This window comes from Anastrepha ludens, chromosome 5 (assembly GCF_028408465.1).
Source record: "Anastrepha ludens isolate Willacy chromosome 5, idAnaLude1.1, whole genome shotgun sequence".
Taxonomy (NCBI): Eukaryota; Metazoa; Arthropoda; class Insecta; order Diptera; family Tephritidae; genus Anastrepha; species Anastrepha ludens.
The window spans coordinates 37,694,961-37,712,269 of NC_071501.1; the positions used below are offsets into that span (position 1 = coordinate 37,694,961).

General features: G+C 40.2%; 1 protein-coding gene across 1 annotated transcript; it reads left to right on the forward strand.

Moving 5' to 3' along the window:
• Positions 1-15,307: 15,307 nt before the first annotated feature.
• Positions 15,308-17,080, forward strand: LOC128864669 (piggyBac transposable element-derived protein 4-like). Its single transcript, XM_054104424.1, has one exon. The coding sequence runs from the start codon at positions 15,308-15,310 to the stop codon at positions 17,078-17,080; it is 1,773 nt and encodes a 590-aa protein (XP_053960399.1).
• Positions 17,081-17,309: the final 229 nt, after the last annotated feature.

A 17,309-nucleotide genomic window follows, 5' to 3' on the forward strand; every position in this document is an offset into this window, starting at 1 on the left:
CTCCTGGGCTACTCCTTGGAGTTCGAGGAACTCTTCATAGAGATGGTGGCGGAGATCGCTCATCTTCGTGGGCAGTTAGAAGCCACGAAGATGACAAGAGAGGAAGCACCTCGGGGGACGGCTGGAGCTGCGCTGGCTGGTGCAGCGACGATGCCGGTGCCCAAGCCGGTGGAGACCTGGTCGGTCGTAGTGAGGGGTAAGACCCCCACTACATCCAAGGAGGTGATGAAGAAGGTGGTCAAAGAGGTAGGCCCTTCCATGGGGGTTAGGGTGCACGAGGTGCGCCCTTTGAAGGATGAAGGTGCGATTATTCGCACCCCATCCGTAGCTGAGAGAGATAATTTGGCGAAGAATGCCAAGTTTTCCGAGGTGGGGCTCGACGTGAGCGTGCGTCGGAAGCTGGGACCTAGGGTTGTGGTCCAGGGGGTCCATACGGAGATATCGCCTGACGAGTTCATGGGGGAGCTTTTCCGGCTGAACCTGAAGGAGTTCAGCCCTGGGTGTCTGCAGAAGGACGTCAGGATGGTCAGCCGTCCTTGGAAGGTTAGCCCTGATGGGGCAACAAACGTAGTTCTTGAGGGCACGGACATACTAATGTCCGCCCTCCTGGAGGCCGGGCGTTGCTACATAAAGTGGTTCTCGTTCCGGGTGCGGCCGGACCAACTGACGCCCGGCTGTTTCCGCTGCATGGGGTTCGACCATAGGGTGGCGGAGTGCAGGGCGAAGAAAGATGTCTGCCGAAGGTGCGGGCAGGAGGGGCACAGGAGTGCAGGTTGCGGCAATGCCCCGCATTGTCGCAACTGTGCATTTAAGGGCAAGCCAGCCGGACATCTGATGATGTCCACTGTCTGCCCGATATATGGTGCAATTGTTGCACGTGCGCTCGCCAGACACTGATGATGGAACTATACCAATTGAATTGTCAGGGTTCTTATGCCGTTATGTGTGAGTTGGGGGCGTGTATGTGAGAGGTCTTCCCGGGGGCTTCAGGGTCTTTACTGACCTTGGAGTCAATGCCGCAGTAGCTGTATGTGAGCCAAGCTACTCTTGTGTAGTAGTTGACTCATCACAGTGGGGAGTATGTGTGTGTGTGTCGAGGGGGATTTCGGCAAAATATATGTCGCTAGCCTATACTGCAAGTTTAATGAGCCTCTAGAACCATACTTGAGATACATAGAGGCGGTGCTACTACGTGAAAGTAGCAACCCTGTCATCATGTCTCGATGCTAATGCCACCTCCCCGATGTGGTTCAGCAAGACATCCAGGCACACAGCAGGATATCGGAGCCACAGTCGTGGTGAGGTCATGAGCGATTGGGTGGTGGCGAACAGCCTCCTCATTGCAAACGAACCGAGTGAATGGTATACGTTTGATGGGCCTAGAGGAGTGAGCGACATTGACGTGACGCTCATGAATGAAGCAGCCGCGAGCAGGTTTGAATGTAGTTGGAGTGTCAAGGGTGGTTGGGGAATTAGTGACCTTAATTTAATACAAATCATGGTTACTCCTCGTACCCCACAATCGGAAAGTGTGAGTCCATTGAGACGATGGCGTACCGCAAGCACCGACTGGAATAGATATGGTCAGACCGTTAGAGAAGCGGTATTGGGTATACCGCTTAATGTGTTTGAGAATTTGGGGGTCGACGAGCAAATTGCTCGTTTATCAGAATGTGTCTGGGGGGTTAATGATATGATATTTAGAAAATCTAGGGTTGCCAGATTTAAAGGTGTTAAGTGGTGGACTAGCGAGTTGAATTCAAAGAGGTCTGTCCGGCGCTTGAGGCGGTTGTTTCAACGTGCCAGGCGGGCCAATTCAGAGAATTTGCCCCAGCTCAAGTCTCAACTCAGAGTAGGAATGAATGAATACAAGAGAATGTTGGTAAAAGTTAAAGAGGAAGAGTGGAGAAGGTTTGTCGGGGAAAATAGGGACGACCCTTGGGGACAGGTCTTTAGGATCTGTCGGGGTCGTCGGAACGAGATGGCTAGCTCTCTTCGCGTGGGTGACACTGTGTCATCCACGTGGAGAGAATGCGCCAGGGTTCTGTTAGGCGAGTTCTTTCCTAGGGCTGAGGTTCAGGTTCCTCCTGCACAAAAGGTGCCTGTCCCTCCACTAGACGTTGGAGAGTTGGATTACGCGTTTGGCCTGGTCAGGTCTAAAAGGTCTCCAGGTCTCGATGGTTTGAACGGAGAGATGTGCAAATGCTTGTGGAAGTTCATTCCGGAATATTTGGAGCCCATTTATGATAAATGCATACGGGCTCAAAATCAGCCTGGATGACATCAACTCTGTTCCAAAATTGGTTTCATTTTTCGTTTCTACCACAGGCAAGTTCATATTTGACTACAAATTAAACACCCTTTAAAAAACCTATTTTTTTATTACATAGGGAAAACTTATTTAAAAAATATAGGACTACCTGAAAAGGCATTACTTTTGCTTGACAAAGCACCTTCGCGTCCAAACGAGGAAACGTTAAGATCCGAAGATGGTTTAATTAGAGTGATGTTTATGCTGCCGAATGTAACTCCTTTGATTCAACCAATGGATCAAAACGCAATAAGAATAACAAAGCTACATTCTCTCTTGGCAGCTATTTTCTCCGATGATTGCGATTTGATCCAATCGTTAAAAAAATTAGCTTGAGAGATGCTGTTACATTTGGCGAAAATGCTGGTAATGCTGGACAAATATTTTAAACTTTGCAAACCTGAAAGACGATGCCGATGATGACATTCCACTTAGTGTCTTGAAAAACCAAATAGAAGCTGAAGCTAAAAGTATGGAAAAAGAAGCTGCCGAAATTCTCGAACACTTACATCCTGAGGTAGTTATGGTTTTGATGTAAATAAAAAAACACACGATAACAATAATAAATATTTATTAGGTTACTTTCACAGAAGAAGAAATAAGAGACTGGATAACGACGACTTGATTGAAGAAGTTGAAGCTATTGAAGAAAGCGAATACGAAGATGAAGTTGAAGCTACAGGTGGAAATGAACAAAAGCGCATAAGTTCATCCGAAGCCGTAACAGTTTTCAACAAAGCTATAGCATGGGCAACTGCTGAAAAAATTAGCCCGAGGAAAGTTAATGTGCTACAATCACTGCGTGAAAAGGCTGTATTGAATGCGGTAGAAAATAAGAAACATCAAACCAAGATCACTGCTTTTTTTCTAATAATTTGTAAACAACATTCAATGAACTACAAAACATGAAACCAGATAATCTCTTTGATTAACTGTGCCATAAAAATGGACAGGGTATAAAAACTGTTTAAACGAATACATATATGGATATTAAAAATACATAACGTTCGAAAACTCGGACAGGGCTGGTTTTCATTAGTTCGAGTTTTCGCGAGTGCACTGTATAACTAAAAAGCTAACTGTCAGTAAATTCCATTGTTAACAGCACTTCTGGGTCCTCACGAATTTCCGATAACCCTTATCCTCCCGGACTCCACTCACTAGTAATAGTATTAGAAATTTAAGACCTTATTACTAAGTTGAATTGTCATTGGATGGAAAACATATTTTTTAATTTAATAACTGTATAACTCCAATAAATTTCAAGTAACTATAATGAAATTCAATATCAATTACATTTTGTTTAAGCAATATGTAGAGTAGAATGGGGTAAGATAGGTATGGGGGCACAATAGGTAGGTGGGGTTTTAGTCGCACTGTTTTTGCAGAGGTCACTCGTCTTATGTGAATTGAATACGTGGTGGGGAACAACGTTCGCGACTGTCATTTCGGCCGTCACCAGTGATTAGTTATCCTAGTTCTGGCGTCGTTTAGTTTTTTGTGAGCTTTTCTCCGACATAGCATTTTTTTTATTCTACGGTGCAGTGCATTTAATGTATGTAAATATTTGTCAGGTGAGTTTTATTTTACGTAGAAAATAATGCTGAACATGAATAATGTGTTGGTTTTTTGATATTTTTGTTTTTAAATAAAATATCGACACTAACATAAAACATGTGCTTGGGGGTACTATAAGTCAGCCGTTTGGGGGCATTATAGGTCACTACTATTAATTGAATAAAATAAATTTTAATTGTTTTTACAGCAAAATGGTGCGTAATTATGTGCGAAAAACGCCGAAACGAAGTGAAGAGGACGTACAAAACGCAATCGCGGCAGTCCGAGATGGCGCTAGTGTTCGATCAGCCTCTAAACAATTTAAAATTCCGTTCGAAGCACTTCAAAAATTATGCGATTCGATCCAGTACTGAAAAAACTTTGCTCATCATGGATAACCACGAATCTCACATGACAATTGCTGGATTAGACTTTTGTAAGAATAATAATATTGAAGTATTAACTCTACCTCCGCACACCAGCCATCGTTTGCAGCCTCTCGATAGAGGAGTATTTGGGCCGCTCAAAACTTATTTTGAACATTCCTGCAAGGCGTGGATGTTAAATCATTCCAGTATTCCTATTACCATCGACCGAATAGCTGAACTGGTAGCGGAACCCTTGTTGAAAAGTGCTTCCAGCATATCATCGCTGGATTCAGATCAACTGGCATTTGGCCATTTAATCACGACATTTTTTCGGAAGATGATTTCACGCCAGCACTGATCGTCCGTACGAGGACGAACCAGATCAAGAGGCTGGTCCATCGATTGCTCATCAAGAGACTGGTCCATCGAATGCCCATGAAGAGCCTGTTTTATGGAATGCCGATCAAAAGCCAGATCGATCGAGTCTCGACCTATTAATTCCAATTGAGGACATTCGGCCGTTTCCCAAAGCTCCACTGCGCAAACCATCAATTCGAGGCAGGAAGCGACGTAAAGCTGCACTTCTCACAGATGCAGTGATGCTAGAGTCAATACGCGCTGAGCAAGCAGCTGCAGCTCAGAAGAAATTGGACGCGGAAGCAAAAAAACAATTTGCCGCCGAAAGAAAAAAAGAAAGAGAGGCTGCAAAGAGGCAGAAGCTCATACAAAAACGCCAAAAATTGACCAAAGAAGAGAAGAAAAATAAATTAAAGAAAAATTCCTAACTTTCATAACATGTGCAGTGTTCATACTCTATAAATAAAAGTTAAAACGTTAATTTCCAAGCCATATACATTGTTCTTTTCCCCTCACATATAGTGACCTATCGTGCCCCCCGATTTTGAAAATATCGAAAAAAGTACCTTTGTCTTATTGAATGCAGCTTCCAAAATATTTAGCCAAACATAAGTCAGTATAACCAAAATGTTAGCAGATAAATACCCTTTCAAAATCTTGCTCATTTTTCAAAATCAATGCAAAAACACCGTAGCAAGAGCTCTCCAAAAATAATGACCTATCTTACCCCATTCTACTCTACATTTAAATTTCTCCTTGTCGTAATTTAAAAAAAAAACATGTAAAATTTATTTAAGGAAAATATTAGTGTTGTAGGCTATGTTCAATATATAAAAGAGAAAACAAGGTACGATATCCTATTTAAGCTATTTTGGAAAAAAATTAGAATTAAGATGATATTCTGTAATTCAATTTGTAGAATCCGCATCTGTGCAACCGCACAAGCATATGTCGTATTCAACGTAGATTCACCTATTCTAACTGTTCGTGATGGATACGGCTGGATAATCAACGGACACTTCAAACTGGTCCACATCATCGACTTAATGCGCTACGAGAAAATTGTAAATCGGTTACAATACCAAACTGCCAGCATGAATGGGGCCAATTCAATCACAGAAGTCCTCAACTATCAGTTACAAAAAGTTCGAACTCAACTTGAAGAGCTGAAGGGACCTGCAGCGAAAAGACCGAAGCGTTCAATTAACTGGATTGGGTCAGCTTGGAAGTGGATTGCTGGCTCACCTGATGCTTGAGACAGGGATGAAGTCCTGCGGAGCCAGAACGAATTAATAGTCAACAATAACCAACAGTATAAGGTAAACTCTGAAATTTTCAAAAAAACTGAAGAGTTATTACAGGTTGTGAATGGTATTGCAACGGCCACGAATGACATCCTGGGACGTACCCACCAGGCTAAGGTTTCACAGGAGATTCAGCACAAATTGATGATTCTCAAGGATGACGTCAGTGAACTCGTACGGGCATGTCAAATGGCGAAAGCAGGCGTAGTGAGCAGAAACCTTTTGAACAAGAGATCGGTATGGAGAGGTGCTCAAGGAGGACACTATATTCCTAGATAACTTCAACGGCAGTATATGGTCAGGTAAAATACCCAAACATCTATCTGGCTCTTATATCCTGCAGATGGAGAACGAGACTATTACGATAAACAACCAATACTACTGGAGTACGAGCAGCTCAGGCGTGCAAGTGCTTCCACCCGTGCTGTCCACCATAACGAATAGACGCCTGGCGCTGAATCTCAATCTCGTCCACGAAATGACCTCCGGAAACATACGACTTTTGGGTCACTTGAAAGATAAGACCAACTGGTTTGCAATGTCTGAAGCACTAGGCCTTGTTTTGTTGATAGTGTTCGTTTTGCTAATTTGGAGGAAGCTGACGGGAGGAGCAAAATTTCCCGATGTTAAATTGCACAGTAAAAAATGATGGTTTATACTTAATACCAGTTGCTATTGAATTTATACAATTTTGGAATTAAATTTGATTTTTAATTCTAAAAAGTTTTATTTTAAGACGATGAAATATTCTTGCAATTATTTTAAATTCAAAATGGGTTTAAAACAAAACTTTAATTGGTGCTGAGCGTTGCGTTTTTGAAATTTAATACCTATTAGATGTAACGTAATACCGAAAATACATTAAAATGCTCTCTTTAATGTTTCAAGCTATTTTGGTTTCAGTTTAAGTTTCAATTATATTCAATTTGAAATTTATTGGTTTAAAAGTCTCACTCTCAATTAATTTTAGTGTACTCTGAACTTTAGTATTATTTGCTTTAAAGTAAAACCAAGAAAGAATATAAAAAATTCTCTCACTCTCTGTCACTCACTCACTCTCAGTGTCATTTTTTCCACTATTCTAGAAGCATGTTTTTAAAAGTGAAATACCACGCGGAAGTGCATTTCCTTAAAATAATCAATCCTGAAAGTGAGGAGTTCTCGGTGGATAAAACAATTGCATCAAGTAAGTAATCGAAACAATTGTTGAGATTTTATAAAATTTAATGGTGTTTTTTGGCAGTTGTACAACAATTAAATATTGATACTGAGTATGCACTAGCATTTAGATACCGCGACGGAGCTGAATAAATATTATTACAAACACATTGTAGCACTTGACTACAATATTCATATAAACAATGTGCAAGCACTTGTGGTAATACGATCCCTTGGACATTGCCCTGCATGGGCATTGCCGCGTAGGCCCTTAGACGTTCTTATGTAAACAATACATAAAGAATTATACATAAGCTGACCGCGCCTCTGCCGGCGTCCCTGACAGCGCAGCCACGCTGTCTTTAGCTGTAAGAACCAAATTGTAACAACTGAAGGCGATTCAATAAAACACACTCGTAGCAACGAGTCGATTACGATTAATACAAACAGAATTTCTTTGATTATGATCAATACAGATGATTTCCAAGATATTATTCGCCAATATAAAGGGTGTAGCTGTTTTTTATTGGAAATATACGAAAATTCGCCAAGGAAAGAAGCATCAGCTGTTTCAAGCTTAAATCATAAGGTAAGTAGCAAATAAAGAGTAAGAGACATTTTAGTGTTAAAAAATTCAACAGGATCTGGAGAACTATTGGGAGGTTGAATTAGTTTTAAAGGTGACACACAGATGGCGCTATTTATCACTTTATCGCGTTGGCAATACTGAATATATATTCATGACAAAGCCTCATCCCTAGGCTTTGTTTATCAGTATCTGTCATTTCGCTGAAGTATAAACAACGCAGTGTTTTCGTGCTCCGAGTATGTCAACTTTCGTGCCGTCGAAACGCAATTTGCGGGAAGCTTTGCTTTTCTGCTTCAATTTGAAAAAAAATACAGCCCAAGCCCGTGAATTGCTGCAGGAGGCCTACCCAGACCATACTCCGTCGATTTCAACATGTGAGTACTGGTTTCGACGATTCAAAAGTGGTGATTTTCACACCGAAGACAAGGAGCGTCTTGGCCAGCCCAAAAAGTTCGAGGACGCGGAATTGGGCTAATTGGTAAACGAGGACTCGTGCCAAACCCAAGAAGAGCTTGCTGAATCATTGGGCGTTGATAAATCAACCGTTTGCAAGCGTCTAAAAGCGATGGGAATGATCCAAAAGCAAGGACATTGGGTCCCGTACGAGTTGAAGCTGCGCGACGTCGAACGGCGATTTTTTACGTGCGAATTGCTGATCGAGCGACAAAATCGGAAGGGTTTTTTGCATCGGGTGGTGACTGGCGACGAAAAATGGATCCACTACGATAACCCAAAACGCAAAAAATCATGGGGTTTGCCCGGCCACGCATCAACGTCGACGGCCAAGCAGAATATTCACGGCAAGAAAATCATGCTCTGCATTTGGTGGGATCAGGTCGGCGTCGTATATTTTGAGCTACTCCAACCGGGCGAAACAATCACGGGGGATCGTTACCGACTGCAATTGATGCGATTAAGCCGGGCATTGAAAGAAAAACGGCCGGAAACGGTAAAAAGGCACGACAAGGTTATTTTGCAACATGACAACGCTCGGTCGCATGTTGCTCAACCTGTCAAAAAATACCTTGGAACGCTTGGCTGGGAAGTGTTACCCCACCCGCCGTATAGTCCAGACATAGCTCCCTCCGATTATCATTTGTTCCGGCATATGAGTCTCGATTTGGCGGACCAGCGGTTCTCCTCGTTCGAGGCTACCAAAATATGGGTTGAGTCATGGATAGCCAAGCAGCGGCCAGAATTTTGGAGAAACGGCATCCGGAAATTGCCCGAAAGATGGGCGAAAGTTGTAGCTAGCGATGGCCAATACTTCAAATAAAATATTTTGTACCGTTTTTTCACAATAAAGCCCCAAATCTTCGAAAAAAACCTTTAAAACTAATTCAACCTCCCAATACATCAGAAGTGGAGATTTCTCTAGTATTTTTGAGGAATACAAAAACACTAACACTTTGAGTGATAGTTCCCGACGTACCTTAGTGTGTGAGTCTACGAACTTTTTACGCCAGCGTTGAAGAAATCACCCCAAGCGTAAGGAAAAAATTGCGCTGGCCGAGTCAATAATACGTCTTTTTCCTGCTTATAAGATTACCAATAGCAAGTTTGGAGGAATTGTAAGTATGAGTATCATTGTGCTAATACGTAAAATACCATCTGATTTTAATTAAACTCCAAAATCATTTTAGGATTTGTTCTTTAATCCAGAGAACAATCATTCAACTATTTACTTTCAATTCCAAGAAAGTTCTACATTCAATTCAATTTTGGATTAACTTTAATTCTAATTATTATTAAATTTATTTCAATTCTCGGATAAAGTCAAAGCCATTTTAGCATTATTTTTAAACCCTTAAAAGAATATAATTTAGTCTCATTCTTGGTTTTTTAAAGAGAATATTTTAATTAACTTCTCTCTCTCTTTTCTGAAACCGGAATGGTTTTAGGGTATATTCAGAAACGCATTATAATGCGCAACGTACTTTTGCAGTGTTGGCAATGCGTTCAGAAATGCAAATCTGGCAGTACTGCAAATGCATCGCGTTCCAAAACGCCATTTTTGTATCAAACGTCACGCATTATTTGCAGGAAAAATTTTAATACTGCCGCTGATTACGCTAATATGATGTCTGATGAAAAGGGAGTATAAAACTAATTTTTTTAGCTTTTAATGCAAAGATATATTAAATATACGTTATTAAAACAATATTTTATTACATTTTTCTTGATTTTAGCGATTATCTAAGTACATCGGAAGTAAAGTTGCTTCTTAGAGTCCGACTAAGCATGGAAAGTGAATTTGCTTCAGGGAGGAGGAAAAAGAGTGTTTTGTGGAATAAGGTGGCGGAAGAAATAAAAAAAGTGAATAAAGATTTGAAAATAGACGGGCAAATCGCGCAGCGAAAATTTTCTAATTGTTTCAAAAAAAGATTTTTTTTTTTTTGAAAATTGGAAAAGTAATGAATTACAATCACAATAAATTAAAAAGCATTAGCGACTAGAAAAAAAAGATTTATTTTTGGGAATTTTTCGTTTTAATGAACATCTTACTATATGTGATCTTCTTTTTAGCTTTACACGTCTTTTTTTTCTTAAATTTAGCAAAAAACTACCACTTTTTACTTCAAATATATCGTCAACAACTAAACTCAATAATACTTCCACTTTAGTGTAAAACGCGTTCATAAATGCAACGAATCTTTTTGCACATCGTTAACAAATCTATCAATTGCATCACTTGTCACATTGGCAGTGTTGCCAGCGCTGCAATTACTGCGCATTTATAATGCGTTTCTGAATATACCCTTAATCTTATACTTTCTGGAATTGTTATATATAAACACCAAATTGGTATTAACATTAAACTAAAATTTTTACTGTGTGTCTATACTGCATCGGAATCCTCGTCATTCAAATGAGAAGGACGCCTCTGCAAATAAGGATCTGCGAGACGCAGACTTTTAGAGGGGGAAGAGTTAACACGCTGCAGTCGCGTTTGCAGCGACGCTCCCACGGCTGCGCGCTACACGTGCCGCAGTATCAGCATATTTGTATTTCATAATTACCTGCAATAGAACATTCGCACGATCGGTTACAACACACGTAATCAAAATGTTACGCATTGCATAAGTGGTCAAACCATCGATCCGGCAATCCGACACTCTTGCCAAGGCCATGGCCAATAGCGTACACATTAGAATAACACGATTGTGAAATGATACTGTTACGAACGACTTCATATTGTACCTGTGGGAAGTCAAGGCAAAGGTTGGTCACAGACGTATTACCCAACAACTGCGTCGTCACTGTTTAATGATAGGTGTAAAGTAAGCGGCGGTCACCTCAATCAAGCAGTCGAGTTCGGGACGGGCTACTTATCTGTTAGTTAAGAATATTGTATTAGTTAGTGAAACTATAATCTTATTAAAGAAATTGTAATTCATAAAGAATCGAAGTGTTTCCTTACTGGGCAGCTGGCCCTATATTTTTTTCAGTGATACGGACAAGAAGTCAGTTTCTTATATATATATATATATATTCATTAATTTGTTTAAACATATATACGCATTATAAGTACAAAACAAATTAAAATAGGTCTCTTGACACACGGAAGTGATCACTTCCCGCTAATAAAAATATAACAACCAGCATCTACAAAGCTGGACTCCTTGCTCCAAAATTTGTAACCGATAAAGCAAACTGGACCAGCTTTCAAACTGTTGCCAGTAGTTTCTTATAGAATATTCCCAAAATCAATTAATGTAAATAAGAAAGCGAGCGCCATACGAAAAACTCATGCAGCTCATTTCTCTATACGGCAAACTCCTATAAAATTGCAAAAAAAATAGTGTCATACTGGTCTGAAGATGAGATGTGAGACGAGATACAAAAGTTAAAGTCGAAGAAATCTCCAGGGTTGGATTTAATAACTGCCACAAAACATCATTACAAAACTAGCAAACATAATGAACGCTTGCTTTAAGTTGCAATACTTTCCAATTTATTGGAAAATAGCTGTTGATATTGTAAACAGTAATTGTAGGCATGTGCTTATACTTACGTAATTAGCCCTTAAGACTTATTTAGTAAGCTTTCGTTGTAATTAGACCTTAAGACTTACTCGCTAAGCATTCGTTGTAATTAGACCTTAAGACTCGTTGATGGTAGCATTTGGTACGATAGGCCACTTTGTAGAAATAAAGATTGATTCGGTTTATAGCGCAAGAAGAATAAGGTGCTGTTGTCATTTCTGACGGTTTAATTATCATTATTATTATATCAGAAGTGGGAGTCGAAGCCACTAAAGCTAACTCTGTGTGTTATATTTAAACAACATTTTTTCTTTTGCGTCCTGAAATGGAAGACGAGGTGGTGAGTGCCGAAAACCATACACTCCTCCAATTAAAGGCCTGGTGTACGGCCGTTGGCGTAAACGCAAACAGTGCAAAAGCGTCGCTCGCGGCAAGGCTGAGCCAGTTGTCAGAAGAAGCGCGCGGATTGTGCCCAGCAAGCGAATCAGTAGATCTGATTTATGAGGTCAGTGACAACGTTACCGGAAGAAACAACGAGTCGGACAGTGACGCAGACACCATAGCAGCACACAACGTAGCGGTCAACGTGGCGGACAAAGTAGCGGTAAACGTAATGGACAAAGTAGCGGACAAGGTGACGGTCAACGTAGAGGATACTGCAAAAAATGTAGCTGCCAATGCAGCGGTCAATGAAGCAGGGAATACAATGGCAAATTTAGTGGACAATAGTGCAGAAAAAAAGGCGTACTACAAGGTAGAGGACAACGGTGAGAAGGTACAGCAACGGCAAGGTGACACGGTCGTGGAAGTCACTGACGACGACGGCGCGGTTCGTGTGCAAAAGGCGTTAGCACGTATATGTAGCGGTACATTCGGAGACCGTTTAACGAGAAACAGCGACGCCAAAGAAAAAAACGGTATGTCGAACGGTACAGTAGAAGACAGCATAAAAATTTCACTGCTGCAGAGAGAAATTGAGCTGCTGAAGTTACAAAAGGCTCAATTGGAACGAGAGAAAACAATAAGCAAAGTAGCGACTGAAGGTGCAGCGTTTGAGACATTGAAGGACGTAATACCTGCGTACGATGGCGGCGACGGGTTCAAAGCCTGGCATAACCAGTTGCTGCATTTGCGCGAGGTAGTACAAGTAAACGACGCTGTGCTAGGAGTCGTTATTCACACCAAGCTAAAAGGTGCAGCCCTGGCGTGGTACAACGCAAAGCCTATGTTTCCTAAAAAGGTTGACGAATTGCTACGTGAGATGGAGTCAGTGTTCGGGGCAGGTGAGAGTAAGCTTGATCGCCGCAGAAAATTCGAGAAGAGAATGTGGTCATCCGAAGAAAGCTTCGCCAACTACTTCAACGATAAATGTTTGCTGGGCGGCGAACTGAACTTGGGTGATGAGGAACTCGCAGATTACCTCATAGAAGGCATTCCTGATAGACAACTCCGCAATCAGGCCAGGTTACAAAACTTCACCACAGCCAACGACGTACTAAGGGCGTTCCGCTCTATAAGTCTACCAGAGCATACGGAACCAAAACAACGAACGGTCGAAAGGATGCGGTGTTACAACTGCAATTGCTCGGGTCACTATGCTAAAGATTGTCGGAAACCGAAGAGGGAAGCTGGTTCCTGCTTCGCTGTGGACAGCTAGGCCATTACGCAGCGGAGTGCAAACAACACAAAAAAAACAAGAACACGTTTGTAAGTTATTTTAAATTATATGTATCAGCACATACTAATAGGTACATGTTTATAGAATGTTTAGTCGACTCAGGAAGCCCAGTCAGCCTGATTAAGCAAGTTCTAGTACCAGCAGGAGCAAAATTAGAAGAAGTCAAAAATGTTTACTATGGGTTAAACAAGTCCCCTTTGAATATCAGTGGAAAAATGATATGTTTTATAGAAGTGTTAAATAAATGTGTTTCAGTTGAACTCTTGGTGGTTCCTAATGGGTCCATGGGTTGTCCAGTTTTGCTGGGTAGGGATTTCATCGAAGCAAGTGACGCAAAGTTGAAGATAGGAAATGTCGAGTTTATGGATAGAGTGGCAAAAATAGAAGTAGAAAATGTTGTGAGCAAAAGTAAAGTCGAGAAAATTTACAATGTTGAAAAAGTGAGTAATTTAGTCTTAGCGAACGAAGGAGCGTGTGGAAAAGTTAACGAAGTCAGTGTAAGGAACGAAGATACAACTGACGACAATACCAACATAAGTGAAGTTTTGAGAGAAATCATGGCAATAGACGTGTGTAATGAAACGGATTTAGATCTCAAACTAGGTGAGCAGTTAAGCTATAATGAAAAAACCGGATTCCAAGCAATGTTTAGAAGGATTTACGTGAACTCAAAAAGTCTCGACGAACCCCTAGTTAGAAAGGAAATACGATTAGCGTTAGAAAGTGATAAGCCATTTTCGTGTCCTCCAAGAAGATTGTCGTACAGTGAGAAAGAAGAGTTACAAAAAATAATTGACGAATATTTAGCAAAAGGGTACATACGACCAAGCGAGTCTGAGTTTGTGTCACCTATAGTGCTGGTTAAAAAAAAGACTGGTGAACTTCGGTTGTGCGTCGACTACAGAAAGTTAAATAAGGTTACAGTTAAAGACAATTATCCAATGCCACTTATAGATGATTTACTAGACAGATTGGCAAACAAAAAGGTATTTACAAAGCTAGATCTAAAAAACGGGTTTTTTCATGTTTTTGTAGAAAAAGACTCAATTAAATATACTTCTTTCACAACTCCCTTGGGGCAGTACGAATTCCTGAGGATGCCGTTCGGACTGAAAAATGCGCCCGCAACATTTCAGAGATTTATTAACAAAATTTTCGCGGACATGATTCGAAGTGGAGAAGTTATAGTTTACTTAGACGATCTTATGATAGCGACGCAAAGGAAAGCCTCCAAACGATGTAGCATCATATCGACCAATATCACTGCTGCCCATTCTATCAAAACTGTAGGAAATAAACAAATAATACCAACACACCAATTTGGATTCCGCACACAACACTCAACAATTGACCAAATTCACAGAATTACTCGTATCATCGAGAATACATTTGAAGAAAAAGTCTGTTCTGCTGTATTTCTTGATGTCTCTATAACTTGGCCTGTTGTGGAAAATAAAAAATGTACTACCAATACAATTTTTGAATATCTTAAAAACCTACCTGTTCGCGCGAGTTATGTGGAATGGCCCCGCTCCCACACATAAAAGTATTAAAAAGAAAACAAGCATATTTTAATGAAAATGTATGCTTGTTTAAAATGAGCCTTAGGAATGCCGCTCAGCACATACAGTGAGTCAATAAAGTTTAAGTACACCTTGTTATTTCTTACAAACACTAAGAATTATCATAGTTATGTTAACCCGGCGAGCGTAAGGTTGGGTGAAATTCACCCAGCCTGTAATAAACCGTTTGATATTTTCTATTCCGTACGTCAAAATAAGTTGTGCGTCTGAGTAGCTGCGCGGGGGGAGGTAGGCATTCGTTGTGTTTCATGCCGCAGTTGACCGCCGACTGGCGAGGTGTTTAGATGTTGTCAAAGTTGCGGCCGGGTAAGTTTCACCCACCTTACGCTTCGTGTTACAAATTCGAGTAAATACTTTTTGTTTTATATTCGTTATATTTTAGTTTTTATTTTTTTTTTTTCAGCTAAATAATTAATATGTCATACGAAGAAACCCAAAGAAGATTATTGAGGGTTTTCGAAGCAGCTGATCAGGATGATTCTTGTGATGATTCTGGTAGTGACTTCGAAATTGATAATGTTGGCCAAAGAAGCTCTGAAAGTGATTCGGAACAAGAGGTAGGATTACCGAATGAGGAAGAAAACGAAGCTGAGGGATCTGAAGAACGTGAAAGCAATGATAACAGACCATATTTTACTGGAAAGAATGGTACAAAGTGGTTTAGTGTACCAGAAAGGTCTAACGTGCGTACGAGATCAGAAAACATTATAAGGGAAAGGCAGGGCGTAAAAGATATTGGCAAAAATGCAAAGACAGCTGTTGAATGTTGGAAACTCTTTCTTACTGATGAGATTTTGCAAGAAATATTGTTACATACAAATAGTCAAATAAATCTGAAGAGAACTGCTTGTGAAAATAGTCACGTAAAGAAATATATCATGGCAGACTTGTCATCGTCAGAATTAAAGGCTTTTATCGGTCTCTTGTATCTTGCAGGACAGTTCAAAGCAAATAAGCTGAATTTGAAGGATCTGTGGATAAGTGATGGATCAGGGGTTGAGATTTTTAGGACAACGATGACTTTGAAGAGATTTCAATTTATTCAAAACTGTTTACGGTTTGATGATAAGAATACTCGGAGCGAAAGAAAAGCTACTGATAATTTGGCTGCCATTCGTTCTTTTTTCGAGAAGTTCGTAGCAAATTGCCAAATTGTTTATACACCATCTGAGTATACAACTATAGATGAACAACTTCCATCGTTTCGAGGCCGTTGCAGTTTTCGCCAGTATATGCCCAATAAGCCAAACAAATATGGCTTGAAAATATATGCCTTGGTTGATGCAAAGTCGTTTTACGTCATCAATCTTGAAATTTACCCAGGAAAACAACCAACAGGCCCTTACGCTCTCAGTAACAAAGCTTATGATGTTGTGGACAGACTTGTGGCTCCAATTTCCAAAACCAATCGCAATGTCACCTTTGATAACTGGTTTACCAGTTATCCGTTGATGTTACACTTATTGAAAGAACATCGTTTGACAAGCACAGGCACTGTTCGAAAAAATAAGCCCGAGATTCCAAGTCAGATGCTCCAAACGCGTAACCGAGAGATCCCCAGCACAGTGTTTGGATTTCAAAAGGATATATCTTTATTGTCCCATGTGCCAAAAAAAAACAAGGTTGTTTTGTTGATGTCAACATTACATCACGATGATAGCGTTGTTGCTGATACTAATGGCACACAAAAACCAGAAATGATTATTTTTTATAATCAGACCAAGGGAGGCGTTGATGTTGTAGATGAGCTGTGCACCAACTACGATGTTTCGCGAAATACAAAGCGCTGGCCAATGGTGATTTTCTATGCAGTTTTGAACATGGCTGGTATAAATAGCATAATAGTTTACAAGTCCAATAATAGTAGCAATTTGTCACGCCGAAATTTTCTTAGAGACCTGGGTATTGGATTGGTTTCAGAACATTTACAAAACAGAAAGGAAAATCAGCATTTACCCCGAGAGCTTCGCAAACGAATTCTGGACCAAGTGGATGAACCCTCACACTCACAACGACCTCCAAATAAAGTTCCTAAGCCTATCAGGAGATGTCAAATATGCCCTACTAAAAAAGATCGCAAGACTAAACACACTTGTTATAAATGCAATCGCTATTTATGTATGGAACATGCTGTTTTCACGTGTCAAGATTGCGCTCAAACTGAAGATGATTACGAGAACTCTGAATAACTATATAGTAAAAGTTTTGATCTCATATGTTTCCTAATTTTATAAGCTAGAAGTAAAAGCTATTCGTTTTGTTTTTTTTTAGTTTCTTTTTTTTATAAAATTATATATTAATACTAAGTGTTACACTTTGTTTAAATGAAAGAAAATATTTTTGTTAATTTCATAAATAAAGATTTAAAAATATTTGTTTGCTTTATTTTTCCTTCCCAATCAGTTCTTGGGTTATTAC

Coding starts and splice junctions, on each gene's coding strand:
- LOC128864669 (XM_054104424.1), top strand. CDS start 15,308: ATGTCATACGAAGAAACCCAAAGAAGATTATTGAGGGTTTTCGAAGCA.